Below are 15,485 nucleotides of genomic sequence, written 5' to 3' on the forward strand. Positions count from 1 at the left end.
GACCAAAAGTTTGGACACACCTTCTCATTCAAAGAGTTTTCTTTATTTTCATGACTATGGAAATTGTAGAGTCACACTGAAGGCATCAAGGGCTATTTGAGCAAGAAGGAGAGTGATGGGGTGCTGTGCCAGATGACCTGGCCTCCACAGTCACCGGACCTGAACCCAATGGAGATGGTTTAGGGGTGAGCTGGACCGCAGACAGAAGGCAAAAGATCCAACAAGTGCTAAGCATCTTTCAGGGAACTCCTTCAAGACTGTTGGAAGACCATTTCAGGTCACTAGCTCTTGAAGCTCATCAAGAGAATGTCAAGAGTGTGCAAAGCAGTAATCAAAACAAAAAGTGGCTACTTTGAAGAACCAAGAATATTACATATTTTCGGTTGTTTCACACTTTGTTATGTATATAATTCCACATGTGTTAATTCATAGTTTTGATGCCTTCAGTGTGAATCTACAATTTTCATAGTCATGAAAATAAAGAAAACTCTTTGAATGAGAAGGTGTGTCCAAACTTTTGGTCTGTACTGTACATAACAAAAAAGTATGAAACAACTGAAAATATGTCATATTTATATTCTATACTCTGAGAGAGAGAGTGTGTGTGAGAGAGAGAGAGAGAGAGAGAGAGAGAGAGAGAGGAGAAATGTAACAGTTTAATGTTGTATGTAAACTGTGTTTGAGAGAGAGAGAGAGAGAGGTGTTCAGATAGGAGTCTGTTGGATGTTTAGTTTTATGGACTCAATGTTGAAAATGTAAAACATTTCAAACACTGTTGGCAGAAGTGAAAAATAAATAATTTTAGGAAGTTACAATTTTGTTTGATTCCATGATGTATTTTACTGAACATGAGTATTTACAATGCAAATCCAAATTATTTTAATTTACTGACAGTTACTTATATCTTGTTTTTTAACTTTATTAAGATCAGATTCTGCAGGTAAAATAACAATATTAAGGTGACTTGACTTGGACTTGACTTGACATAGCTTGTGACTTGACTTGACTTGACTTGCCCAAGAAAAAAATACTTGGGACTTACTTGAGACTTGAAGGTTAAGACTTGAGACTTACTTGAGACTTGCACATGTGTGACTTGGTCCCATCTCTGGGTTTGATGTATGTGTTGTATGTGCAGGACTGGTTATACAGTAGCTGAGGTGGAGCCTTTGGGATTATATCAGTTTCGTCCTGATTCTCGGCAGCTGGTCATTGAGGAGGACGTGCAGACCATCACCCTCTACGTCCAGCGCCTTTATGGCTTCCGCAGCAACCGTTCCAGCATCTCCTACAAGACGTGGCCCGGCACTGCTCAACCGGACAGGGACTTTGCATCGGTAGCAGACGGACAGCTTCTGTTCGATTCCCGCCAAGCATCTGCTGCCATTCGCTTGTCTATTCTTGACGATTCCCTAACTGAACCAGACGAGGATTTTTACGTGAACTTAACCAGCGTGCGTGTTCTCAGTGCCAGTTTGCCTTCAGTCGAAGCTCAGCCTCGCATTGTGTCTCAAAATAGCATCGCTAGAATAACCATCCGTGCTAACGATGTGGTTAGTGGATTTTTAAGTATAGGGCCAGCAATAATACAGATTTCTGAAGACAGTCAGGAGGGTGCCCCCCAAGAGAAGCTTGCCTTAAGAGTACGCAGGTCGGCAGGGCTCACAGGAGTGGTGAGTGCCAAAATCAGAGCCTATGCAGGACTCAGAACCCCGGAGGTGGATGCAGCCCAGTTTCATCGGGAGCATAATGGCACATGGGCCCTGGAAGGAGAAGACTTTACCTTGGAGACCCAAACTGTCACGCTGTTGGAGGGACAGAATGAGGTGGAGGTCAGTGTCCTCATACTGAATGATCAGGAACCGGAGGGGCAAGAGGCTTTCTTAATCTACCTCAGCGAAGCAGCAGGTGGAGCACAGATTGTCAGCGTGCCAGATGAACTGGGGTTCACTTCATTTGCCAAAATCATTATTCTGGGTGAGAATCTTCAGGATCTATCGACTGTCTGTCTGCTGTCTGAATGAATATCCGAATATATATATCCATTCACATTAAATTGATTATTTTCTAAAAAATAAATAAATATATACAAATTTAATCAAAAAAGACACAAACTTTTGTGGGATTTGTGATATAATTTTTTTTTCAGGGATTTTTGCTGAATAGAATGATCAAAAGAACAACATTTTTTTATAAACTAATCTTTTGTTACATTGTCTTTATTGTCACATATCCATTTTATGCATCCTTGTTAGGGCCAGTGATACACCGGCAAACACGACCAACCGGTAGAAATTTGTCAGCCGGTAGAGATTTTGGACTATCGTCTCTAGCACTTTTGTAACTTTTAATAAGAAGAAATATTCATTTAATTTACACATATGCCTTGTTTTTGCACATTTGATTATTTCATACAATGTACTGTATGTAGCATTTCCTAGTTGTTCTACTGTAGTTCTTTTTTTTTGTCCAATTGCTTGTAATTAGTTTATTATTCTTTTTTAATTGCTGACTTTATTTGTCTTAAGTGAGCTTTAAGTTTTTATTTTATTTTATTTACGTTAGTATTACTTTTTTGTGATATTGACACTGGTGACAAAAATTATGAAATTTCTATGGTATCAAAAATTCATAAATCTCAAAAATCATAAAGACCTAATTTAAAGTAAAAAGAAAAAAGTAAAATTTATATTGTGATATATATTTACCATGAAATAAAATGACTCATATCTTTATATAAGATTTTGGTCAAATCCCTGACCCCTACATCCTTGCTGAAAAAATGTATTAATTTCTGGAAGGAAAAGAAAGAATGAAAGCGAAATCTTATTTGCTTCAAACTTTTAAGTGACAGTATATATTTTTGCTCAGCTACTAATGTTTCTCTGTGACAGGGAGTGATCTTCAGAATGGTATAGTTGGCTTCAGACTGAGCTCTCAGTCCGGTCAGATCCTGGATGAGGACTCAGAGAACAGGACAGCAACACTCTTTCTGGAAAGACAGGAAAACAGGTATAATACTGTACCTGTTGAAGATGATGTTGTGATGTTGTGTTGTAGTGTTACTCAGTTTTAGATGTGCATGCTAAAAAAACACTTTTCTACATGTTTCCAGAGCATTTGAAGATGTGCTGGTGTTTTGGCGGGTCACATTTAGCGCTACAGTTCACTCGGTGGTCAGTCATGGGGTGAATCTGACCAGAGAGCTGCAACAGACCTCAGGCACATCTATCTGCAGAAAAGGAGAAGTACTCTGTGCCCTCAGGTTGGAGGTCCGGCCAGACAAGGTATATTAAAAGCAGATTTTACTTTTTAAAACATATTTTAGTTTTGTTTGATTTATTTATTTTTATTCTTATCTTTCTCTGCTTTTGGTTGATGGTTTTGTTCTGTGCTCTTTTTTTTTTCCCTTTTCATTGCAGTTATGTTTCTTTTCAGTCTCATTCAGTACTTTCTGTCTGTTTTGATAATGCATGATCATTTATGTAGTGCTTAAGAGGAATCCACTTTTACCGCTTCTCTGGCCATCTTACTCATTGTTTTTTGGTCTGTGTACTGCAGGACCCAGAGTATGAGGTTTGGTTCCTGGTGGAGGTCTATAAAGTGGGCGAGGGTGCCACCATAAACCAGACTGCCCGTTTTGCCAATGTCACCATGGTGGAGAGTGATGACCCCCGGGGGCTGGTCTATTTCGCCCAAGGCTCTAGACTACCTGTGGTCACCCTCAAAGCCACAAGCGTCAGTCTTCAGGTCTACAGGGATGCCAGTACAGCATCAACTATCTCTGTCAAGTACCGCATGCAGGTGAGATTTATTTGGAAAAGGAAGCATCTCCCAAGATAACAAAAGATATTCAATAAGCACAATAATATACCGGATTTCGAATCAAGGAGGCACAGAGAATACATATACAGTACAAACTCAGCAAACTCAGAAAGAACATATGCTTTATTGCTTAGTTTATTGCGGAAAATTCAGTTATTCTTATGAATTGCTCATTGGCTGTAATCAAAGAGCAAGTGCATGTCTATCTACCAGTACCCAGCCTACACCCCTCTCTGACCTCTTTACATAATGTGACCTCATTAGTGATTAGAGGACTGAGATGATGTCAAATTCATGAGCTAAGATGATGAATGTAGAGAAGATAAGAGCAATGAGCAATTAGGCCACTGAGTTCCCAGCAGATACATCAAAGGCAATATATATATGGTTGCATAGTGGAACTGGAAAAGTAGGATTTGACATGTCGAATGTGGTTTAATGCCCAAAATACATCAGTCTGTGGGAATGGTTTCTCTTGGAATTTTTTTTCCTCTGGCACACCCTTTCCTTTCCTTTAAGGGATCATATGACGTTGCTAAAAAGAACATTATCTTGTCTATTTTGGGGTAATGTGATGAATGTGTTTATGCGGTTTAAAATTAAAATAACACATTATTTTCCACATAACATATGATACATATGTTACAAAAGATGGCGCCGGTGTGTGTGGCTAGCCTTCTGCGACCTACCTGGCTGTTAGTTATTGTACTTTTTTATGTATAATTATTCAACATGCTTCTACAGCACTTATCTACGATAGACAAAACACTCTTTGACATTCCAATTTCGGTTGAGTTGATTAAGCAGGATCTGAGTAAGACGGTTGCGTCTTCTGTACTGGAAAGTTTGCGCCGACTGCCCGATGCCATTTCCAGAAGAAGACGTAGACGTGGGAAGCGTGGCAGCGTTTCCACCTGATGGAAATTGTACCTGGGGTCCTCTGTAGTTCCACATTCATATACTTATGTTGTCCGATTTCGGATCACGTTTGCTCTGGGCGCTGTGTGGAGTCGCTGTATCACTGGATCTGGCCCGTTTTACCTGCACTTGACACGGTTCTCCCTCAGGTATGTTTGCCTCGTCTCTGCAGAGGTGGAGTGGACTTACCATACCTTCACCCGCTGTGTTATGCATCACAGGCGGCTCATGATTCGGTCTTGGTCAGAATGGCTCTGGTTAATTCAAGATCGTTTAATAAAAAGACATTCATATTGAATGACTTTTTCACTTCACGAAATCTGGATTTTTTATTTGTGACCGAGACTTGGCTTAATGTTGGAGAATTAAGCTCTTTTACTAAGCTTGTATCAGCGGGGTGTACCTTTTTTTAATTCCCCCCGCACTACTGGTCGTGGTGATGGACTTGCATCAGTTTTTTTTTTTTTTTTTTTTATTAGGTGGACTGAGCTTTCAGCCTGATGTCTATTCTAGTTTTGAAGTACAATTGATGCATGTTGACTCAACAAACCGTGTGCTATGTGCGTTGGTTTACAGACCACCCAAATTGAACAAGGAGTTTATTGCTGAGTTTACCAAATTTTTAGGTGGAATTATAACTATTTATGACAGAATCCTCATTCTAGGAGATTTTAACATACATGTTTGCTGTCCTTCGAACGCACTGGCCAAAGACTTTTTAAATCTTATAGATTCATTTAATCTTTTTCAATCTGTGACAGGTCCAACACATGAACATGGCCTGATGGTTGTGGCCTTATATCTTATGGTTTATCTGTATGTGAGGTTGAAATTATTGATAATGGCTTCTCCGATCACAAGTCTGTGGTTTTTGGTGTTTCCTTTCCAAGACCTGCTGATAAACCATGTATACCTGAGCGCCGGCTGCGTACAGTGAATTCTGTGACTGTTCTTGATTTTTGTAATTTTTACAGTAATGGTTCTTTTTTTTATGTGAATCATGGAAGCTCTCCTTCTCACTTAAGTGCTGAAGAGTTACTTTCTTCTTTTAACTCTGCATGTACTGGTATTCTTGACTCTATTGCACCACTAAAGGTTAGGTGTGTTAAATGTAAATCAGAACCATGGTTAAATGATTCTACTCGTGCTCTCTGACAGGTCTGTAGGCGCGCAGAGCGCAAATGGAAGAAGGACAAGCTTCAAGTTGCTTATGACATTTTTAGGGCTTCGCTGTCAAAATATCAGATAATGGTCAAAAGAGCAAGGGCCAACTAATTTTTTCTGATATTATTGAAAAAAATTGTTGCAGCCCCAGAGTTTTATTTAGTACCTTGAACTCTGCCATTAATCCTCCTGAATCTGTATCGATGCCTCTCTGCAAACATGTGAAAACTTTTGTAATCACTTTATTGAGAAGATTGCCAATACTAGATCTTCCATTCAGTGACCTGTTTATGATCCATCAGTCTCAACTGTTCCATGCTCTGCTCTTTTTTATCAGTTTGAACCTGTTTCTCTCACAATTTTAGCTGAGATTGTAAAAAATTTGAAGTCTACTAACAGTCCCCAAGACATTATTCCTACACGCATTGTTAAACAGGTTTTTAATGTTATTGGCCCAAGGATTTTGGCTATAATAATAATTTTGGCTATAATAATCAAAACAGGCTGCACTATAGCATGTTTAAAAGAAGATGGTACATAGGCAATTTTTTGATAACAATTCCCTCTCTACGGGCTATGTACCATCTTCTTTTAAACATGCTATAGTGCAGCCTGTTTTGAAAAAGCCTAATTTGGAATCTGTCTCCCAGCACAACCAGACAAAACCAATAAAACCCGTTACAAACGAGGCATTTGTTGCATCCAGTGGGGACATAGTTACTGATTATAATGACTTATACTGTGTTCTTATGCATTGCCCACACACTGACGTAGACATGTGGGTGTGTGTTTAAACGAGGCATTTCAGGAGGGCATGGGCAAGTCTTAACTTTGATAAAGAATATCTCTTTGGATTTGTGACTTTAGTCGCAACTTTACAGATCTTCTTTATGCGCAAAGAGCTTGTAACAATCCAAAGAGAAAATTAAACTTGAAATCGCATCATATGACCCCTTTAATATTTTCAGTTTTCCTTGCCTACTGTTTTACTTTTAGACATAAGGAAATACTTTTTATTTCTGGTATGTTGCATATACTTCAAAGGAAAAAAAACAGAACCTGTATCATCTATCTGCATGTTTATAATATCTGAATTTGAAAGTTTTAACTGTCCACCTCCATCAACCTCTTTCTGTGTGTACAGTTACTGTAAAGGTTGTCAGAAATGGATTTTTTGGTGTAAATATCTGATTATTAACTGTGTTATCTGCTTTCACAGGAGCTTCAGAAAGCTGAGTCTATTGGACCCACTCTGATCTGGCCTGCTGTTGCAGGGCAGGACTTTTTCCTGGCGGAGGGCATCCTGACTTTTGATATTGGACAGAGAAGTGCCGGGCTGGACGTGGCTCTCACGCCCAACATTGGTTCTTCGAACCCAACACCCAAACGTTTCCGTGTGGCTCTCTCTGATGCCACTGGTGGTGCACGGGTTCACCCAGAATTCGGGCTAGCTAACATCACTCTGGTTTCAGACTCGGAGGCTCAGGCAATATGGGCCCTGCTGGACCAGTTACATCAGCCTCTGGATGAGACCATCATCAATCGGGTCCTTCAAGGGCTTATCAATAAAGTCAGTAAGGAAATCACTCCAGAGCAGCTAACTGCAGTGTTAGATGCACTAAGCAAGGTAAGCAAATGTGGAAAGTGTTTGACATAAACCTTAAGTGTCAACATTTGTTTTTAAGTCTCCTAAAGTTTGCTCAGTCTGAAGAAAATCCTTTTGAGGATGATCTCAGATTGAGAGTTGACAAAATAATGTCTTCATTCCATTTTGGGAGTAAGTACTTTGAGCTAATAAAAATCATTAAAGCCATACAATAAAATAAAAATATAAGTAAATAAGTAATGCCTTTTTAGATAGCAATATATAGATAGCATATATATATATATATATATATATATATATATATATATATATATATATATATATATATACACATATATAGAAAAGTGATACTTATTCACTGGGGTACATTAAGTTGATTAAAGTGACAGTAAAAACATTTATAATGTGTTAAACCTTTATAATATATATATATTTTTTTTTTTACAAAAATGCTGTCCTTTTAAACTTTCCATTCATCAAAGAATACTGGAAAAAGTAGCTTTGCTAATAATGTGAAATGTTTCTCGAGGTGAAAATCAGCATACAACAATTATTTCTGAAGAATCACGTTACACTGAAGACTGGAGAAATGTTGAGGAGTAAGACAAAGATACGGAGATAGAAAATACAGCCATCACAGGAATAAATGACATTTAAAAATATTAAAATAAATAAAAACACATTTTAGATTTTACATAGATTTTTGATCAAATAAATGCAGCTTTGTTAACATAAGAGAATTCTTTCTAAAAAAAAAAAAAAAATAGACCCAAAGTTTTGATCATTAGTGTATATTTATTAAGTGAATGGTAAACATGTTTGTTTGGTTTTAGATAGCCGAGATTTTATTTAAAGTTAGCCGGATCTTGAGCAATTTTTGAGTACAGTGATTCAGGAAATCCAGCTGGTCTACATTCTGTTTAAAAAACAATGAGGGGCCACATATTGGCCCCCAGAGATCAATTAACGCAGCTTTCCTTACAATGCTTTTTTGTTCCTTAAGTTCATTGAAATCTTTTATCTTGGGAGTACATTGCTTGTACGTTCAGCCACAAGTCTCCACTGTGTAAAAAAAAAAAAAAAAAACTCTAGTCGTTGCAGCAATGCTTTGTCTTTTCAGTTAATTTTGTTCCGCTTCATTGCTGGTAGCAGAGTAACACCCAGACAACTTCACACTATTAAGTACTACAATATAAGCAAATCAGGGTTTCTGTGATTTAAACATGGGTTTGCTTTATGTTCCCTTTTTTGGTAAATAACTAAAAGTAAAATGTTACAGTGTTGCTTAGTAGTAGTTCTTGTTAAGGCCTACATGACTACTACTGCTGCTAATACTTGCAAATTTTGTGTTAATGCAGCACCACACACATTTTCTAAATGTGATTTTATAATTGATGTAACTGTAATGGAGTTTCCAGACTTTTCAAAATGACCCTCACTTCACAGATTCTGAAAGACGGCGAGCAGACTCCACTTAAAGACAGCAGCCGTGGCCTGACCTATGACCTCTTGTGTGCCATGGCGAACCCCAGCAGAGTGGACACTCGAGGCCTGAGCCAGCTGGCGGAGGTGGCAGAACGTTTTGCCTTCAGCCTGCTCACAGACGTCGAGTGTGGGGCGGAAGGAAAGAAGTAAGAATCTATTTATTGTCATTATTTCATGTTTTATTCTGTTTTGTTTTTACCTGAGCTCATTCTTATATTCACTGATTTTGTTTATTCGTCAGAGGCACAACCATACTGGACACCTGCCCGTATTTCACCATAGCTGCTCACCACTGGTACCCCACTCAGATCAACGGCCACACATTTACAGGGACAAACTCAGACACATTCACCCTGCCTGTGAACCTGCTGGAGGTACCAGCCCTTCCAGGAGGCAGCATGGCCCCGTCTGCTTGCCAAAAAGTGCACTTCACTGAGTACAGTACTGAGCACTGGTTCCTCACCAACACAAAACCCAGTGCATTAAACAATAAGGTGAAAGAGTGTTTCTCAGTATCCCTCAGTGCTGAACACTGTATTGTTGTGTTTGTTGTAGACAGTTTCACAAAGTGAATGTAGCTTTTGTTCCCCATGTGTCCAGCAGATGACACTGTTGAGTTGGAAATTTTAAGTTGTCTCTCTTTCTCAGTTTAATTGTGACGTATGTGACGTATGTAGTGGCTTCACAAATCATGTATGTGTACTTATTAAAATAATTATTTTATTTGCACTTGACTGACTACAACTCTCAGTGTTTTTTAATTGTTGAATCCATTCTGAATAATCTGTGTGTGTTTGTGCAGGTTTTCTCAGTCAGTCTTCAGGGCAAAGGCTCTAAGCCTCTTGTTGACAGTCAAGAGGTTGTTTACCGCATACACACTCCTGACCGACGTGGAAAACCTCTCCAATCTCTCTGCCTCCTGTGGAATCAGGCTGCCGAGAGGTAATCACAAAACACATGCATATAGCTGCATGGCAAAAATTTTGATGTGTACAAGGATAGGAGCTCCTTTAGTATTTAGAAACGTATTATACATATCACATTCTAATACTCTTCATTCATACTTGAAAACACATTTGTGTGTACATGCCTGTTTACAAAAAAAAAATACTCATCCAAATGAACTTGACCGGCCATCTGGTGGTAAAGCTTGCCTTGTCCATGTATTTCACACTCATTGGTGAGAGTTTAAGGGACCTGCCATGACGAAGTCGTTTAAGGCCTTTCTCACACACTCTGTAGGACGCACATGTGTTTGTGTGTATTTGACCAAGAAAGTTCAGTACGTTCTGCAGGGTGTGTTCTTGGCCAGGAAGCCTTTCTAGAGGACATTTCACAGCTTTTAGCCTAGAATATTAGCCATACAGTTTGTCCCTGAATTCTCTCCAGGTTGGAGTTGATGTAGAACAGATCCCTCTCAGAATTATGCTTTAGATAACAGATTTCTCTTTCTCTCTCTCTCTCTCTCTCTCTCTCTCTCTCTCTCTCTCTCTCTCTCTCTCTTAATGTTTGGACATTTTTTCTCAAATTCATAGGCATTTATTATGCAGCTGTGATTTCTTGTAATGTAAATGACATCCTAGAATGACTAAATGATTTCTTCAGCAGACTTATCTCAGTGGCAGCTTAATAGCTGGAATTCAGAGTAATGAGAGATCATTTGGAATGATAAATTGGTGTGTTGCATAATTTTAATTTAGACAAACAGATAGTCAAGTCCAATTTTACAATTTTCTGTGTTTCTCCATTGAGTGAAATTTGTTGCACCGAACTTAACTTAAAATATCCTGAAAAATTCTACGAACCAAATTCTCATGTTGCAACCTGGACCAACGGCACACTGAGCCTTCATATTCAGTAACATTATTTCCCAAAGTACTAGGAATAATTATGAATTAGAGATGCACAATGCATCTGTCCAACAACGGCACACAATAATGACAAATTATTATTAAGTTTCATTTTGTTCTTTGTTTTACATATTTGTGTCCCTGGACCACAAAACCAGTCATAAGTGTCAATTTGAAATAAAATGAGATTTAAACATCATCTGAAAGCTAAATGAATCAAAACTTTCCAGTGATGTATGGTTTGTTTTTGGTAGGACAATATTTGGCTGAGATGCAGCTATTTGAAAATCTGAAATCTGAGGGTGCAAAAGAATCAAAATATTGAGAAAATTGCCTTTAAAGTTTATCTAATTACTAAACAAAAATTATGTTTTTATATATTTACAGTAGGAAATTCACAAAATATCTCCATGGAAAATGATCTTCACTTGATATCCTTATGTTTTTTGCCATAAAAGAAAAATGTATAATTTTTACCCATACAACGTATTGTTGGCTCTTGCTACATATATAACCCGTGCAACCAATGACTGGTTTTGTGGTCGAGGGTAACTGCTTTTATTTTATTTATTTGACATTATCCGTGGCATGTCATGATCACCCTGATATGATTTCTCCTGTCCAGCTGGCTTTCTGATGGTCAGTTCTGTCGTGTGGTGGACGACAGTCAGAATTTCGTGGAGTGCGCCTGTACCCATCTGTCCGTCTACACAGCATATGCAGAGACCACAAGTTTGGCTTCATTCAATGAGGCCTTCTATGCTGCTGGCTTCATTTGTATCTCAGGTAATTCATTACAGTCTACATGATTGTGAGGGTACAAATGCCACCGAGAAATCATGCATCGCTCATGCTTCTGTCTCTCACCCGCAGGGTTTGCCTTGGCCGTTGTGACTCATGTGCTGTGCTCTAGATTCCTAATGTTCGCTGCCAAACTCCTCACACACATGATGGTGGCCTGCTTAGGGACTCAGGTAAGACCTAACGTAACCAGTAATGTGGTCAGCCAGTTAAATTTCGAAGGCAAACAGCATGCATATTCTAATTTATCAGCTACAGCAACACTGAACCTGTATGTAAATTCATGCTGGTTTAAGATGGTCTCATTTTTTACCAGTACTCCCATTGTTCCTGTAATCTACAAATAAACTTGTCCAGTGTGTGTTACGTAGGGTTGGGTATCGATTTGGTTTTTAACGATACCGGTGCCATTTCGATACTTTTAAAATGGTACCGGTGCCTGAACCGATACTTGGATAACATTGGATAACATTAAAGAACATTAATTCTAATTTCTATCTTTTGCTGTAGTTTGTCAGTAGGAAATATCAGTTTACATTTTGCCATTCATTTTAATAATAAACTAGTGAGATTTTTTGAATGCACAAGCAGTCTGACAACAGCCAGTTCTCCACATGGAGATCTGATCTCACAATCATTGAATCTGTCTGTCAATCATTGAGCTGTGAACGTAGCTAAAACTTTAGAGTAGATGGGAAACTCGATTTGATGTGTTGAGCGGTGAACGGAGCGTAAACTTTACACTAGATAGGAAACCAATTGCTCACTCGTGACCTTTTGTAAACTGTATTTATGACAAAGAACTGCACAAATACAGATAGTCTACAAATCTGTTGATAAACACACACCTTGGGTTCTCTGTTTCTGTTTGAGTCTGCTCATGCTCCGCTGCTGTCTGCAGATTGAAGAGCGCACTGAAAGACCGGGAGGAGACAGGTCTGTCGCCGTTTTCATATGAAATTTAAGAGGACTGACTATGAGGCGATCATGTGTACAGTTTATGGAGCTAAATGCTATAGCTCCGCTAAAAAAAGCCAAGCGACACCCATGCTTCTTGCATACATTTCGGAGAATCAGGACCGAAAGCCTTTAAGAGGCACCGAAATCTGCATTCTGATTCGGTTCTGTTCATTCCAGTTCCATAGGTACCGGTCCCAGGTTTCGGTACCCAACCCTAGTGTTACGTCAGTATCGTCCAGTAACTGATAATGTGATAGTGAGGCTGAAATCCACTTGCAGTCTGTGCTTGGGAATCAGTATCAGGATCTAGGACGCTGTTCCAAAGAAACGTGATACAGCTATGACATCAACATGACGCTTTTTGCTGCGTAATGTGGCCTAGTTTACCCCGAGGATGTTTGGTTTGCCGGTGAGCAGAGTAAAGGTACACTGTAATGTAACTGAGTCCCAGGAGTTGTGTTAAATTTAGTAAAAGCTGGAAGTAAATGTTTTGTGCGTACTTTGAATGACTTGTCGAGGCGGTCGTGAAATGTATTATGCATTACAGTGCTTTCTTCTGCCTATGCGTCAATGACATTGTACTGTAACCTGAATACACAAAGACGGTATCAGGAACTACTGCAAGAGTCACATCTGTTGAAAACAGTGATTTAAAGTAGATAATTCAGGTTCAGTTTAGTTTTGCGTGAATGGACGGGTGTCGGAGGTGTCTTTTTGCACGGATCTTTTTCAGACCAAGCATATTGGGAAACCCAAGAACTTCAGCAAGCCTGTCATTTCAAATGCACATGGGTGTACCCAGTCAGATTCGGTTGGGGGAGCGGGCAGATAACATTTTCTAAGAAATGTGTCATTGCAGCTTGGGCGAACGCATTCAAATGGGCTGGTGTGTTAAACCCTGACAACCGAATTATCCCTGTGCACCCATCCCTCTACAAAGAACGGGGGGTCATTCAGTCAGTGGTCTGATACCTGTGGACCGGAGTGGGAATTTTCCACTGGTCCTGCTCACTTATAGAAAAAGAAAAAAACAAACATGGCTCTATTTAACAGGGCTCAGAAAAACCCGGTCGCATTCTGTCATCCGCTAATTGTTGTGCTGTTCTTTACCTCGATGGTGCTGAATGGAAAATTCCAGTCTGGCCATCCCAAGAAGTTATGCGTCATACAGGTTCGGTACCAACAACAGCTGGGCTCGTGTTTTGTCCAAGGATGTTGAATGGTTATAAAATAAATATCCTCTAGACTGGGAAAAGGCGATTCCGGACTTCCCAGTAAGCACATGAGCATCACTAAGATCTCCGTGAAAGAGTGCATCATTTGGACATTAATGTGTGCTATTTAAGGCATTATTTATATACGGACATCTGATAAACAGCTTTAAAAGAGTATTTTGAAATGCAACAAAAACATCTTCAATATGTCAGTCTAACATCTGACAGGGTTTTGCAGCATGTTGGAAATACTTGAAACAAACACTTTAAAAAATACATCTTCTAGATGAAAACTGGAGGACCTCACACAGAAAGAAAAGTCTGTAACTAACTTTCTGTCTTCTGTGGACATAAAACAATATTTCTATTCTGTTCTATTCTATTCTCTATACTGGAAGTCTGTGGCTCCAGTGTTGTTTGGCTCCCACTTTCTGTTCTTCAAAATATCTTTTATGTTTAATACAGTTTTGGAACAAACCTCTGAATCCACTAGTAAAAATGCTTCTGTTTTTCAAATTGAAAATCACTTTTAGATTCATTGCAAATTATATCATCACCATAACAATTTAAGTATCGGTAAGATGATTGTCATGATGACAATATAATTTGCTATAAATAAAAAATATATATATATATATATATTTTTTTTTTTAAGAAGCATTTTTACTAGCGGATTCAGAGATTCATTGTAAATTATATCGTAGCCATAACAATTTGAGTAAGAAGATTATAATGATTTAATGTCATTTCCAAATTGAATTTATTTTCGGAAATGTGAAATTATTGTACCAAAGGCATATTGTTGCTGTATTTCTTAGACATTTCAGTCTATACTCTTTCTATAGTGTTTATAATCAGATTGACATTTGACATTTTGATCTACGATGCAAAGAATACAGAAGAAGAAAATGTATTGTTATCCACTCTTGAACCATTTAATACATTCAGATATTTTGTTTTTCTCTTCAGTAGCCTCTCTCTTCTTATCTACCTGCGTGACACTATGTACGTGAGACAGGTCGACAACTCAAGACTGTAGTTAGTGGAAATTTACCCAGACTAGCTCACCTGGCCCAAAATGTCAGTGCAGATAGGGCTGTTCTTATGAGCAGCAGTAACACACATTTAGCGAGGGTAATCAGACAGCGAGCCGCGGCAATAAAAAGCTTTTCGGGAATGTGGCCTTTAGATTCATATGCATGCAGCTCATGTGTGAGCTACAGTGGAAGCACACAAAGGCGACATAGAAGATATAACAAATGTAGTTTTCCATATGAAATTAAATACCCATCCCCTTAATTCTTTTTTTTTTTTTTTTTTTTTTACTGTTTTACCGATTTATTTACAATGATTCTGGACCCGGGAACATTTCAGTTTGCATGGGTGTCTAAGGAGGGTCAGATAGCTCTCAGATTTCATTGAAAATATCTTTGATATTTGACTCAAATGACTCAAAATGATTATGACTCATGACATTTTGTTCTTGGGTCGTACTATTTCTTTGACTATGATGACGTAATGTTTTGTTGATTTATTGGCTGACATATAGTTTTATCCACAGCATCCACCTTCTCAACTGAAAATTAAGAAATGGGGAAAATATTTTGTGTGTCCTGTTGTTGTGTTATAAGTACCTCGACATTTTACAGTATATTTGCTACA

The 15,485-nt window shown here is 38.6% G+C and overlaps 1 protein-coding gene across 1 annotated transcript in view; it reads left to right on the forward strand.

The window, feature by feature from the left end:
• Window positions 1-15,485, forward strand: part of LOC113078375 (G-protein coupled receptor 98-like) — a gene marked incomplete at its 3' end in the record, with an annotated part of 52,953 nt that overhangs the window by 15,748 nt on the left and 21,720 nt on the right. The window contains exons 32-41 of the mRNA XM_026250701.1: window positions 1,139-1,977; window positions 2,895-3,012; window positions 3,116-3,287; window positions 3,562-3,804; window positions 7,127-7,534; window positions 8,960-9,144; window positions 9,240-9,492; window positions 9,801-9,940; window positions 11,474-11,634; window positions 11,722-11,822. Of these exons, the coding sequence (XP_026106486.1) occupies window positions 1,139-1,977; window positions 2,895-3,012; window positions 3,116-3,287; window positions 3,562-3,804; window positions 7,127-7,534; window positions 8,960-9,144; window positions 9,240-9,492; window positions 9,801-9,940; window positions 11,474-11,634; window positions 11,722-11,822 (2,620 nt within the window). The remainder of the gene's footprint in view (window positions 1-1,138; window positions 1,978-2,894; window positions 3,013-3,115; window positions 3,288-3,561; window positions 3,805-7,126; window positions 7,535-8,959; window positions 9,145-9,239; window positions 9,493-9,800; window positions 9,941-11,473; window positions 11,635-11,721; window positions 11,823-15,485) is intronic.

Source organism: Carassius auratus, unplaced genomic scaffold (genome assembly GCF_003368295.1).
Source record: "Carassius auratus strain Wakin unplaced genomic scaffold, ASM336829v1 scaf_tig00025627, whole genome shotgun sequence".
Classification (NCBI taxonomy): domain Eukaryota; kingdom Metazoa; phylum Chordata; class Actinopteri; order Cypriniformes; family Cyprinidae; genus Carassius; species Carassius auratus.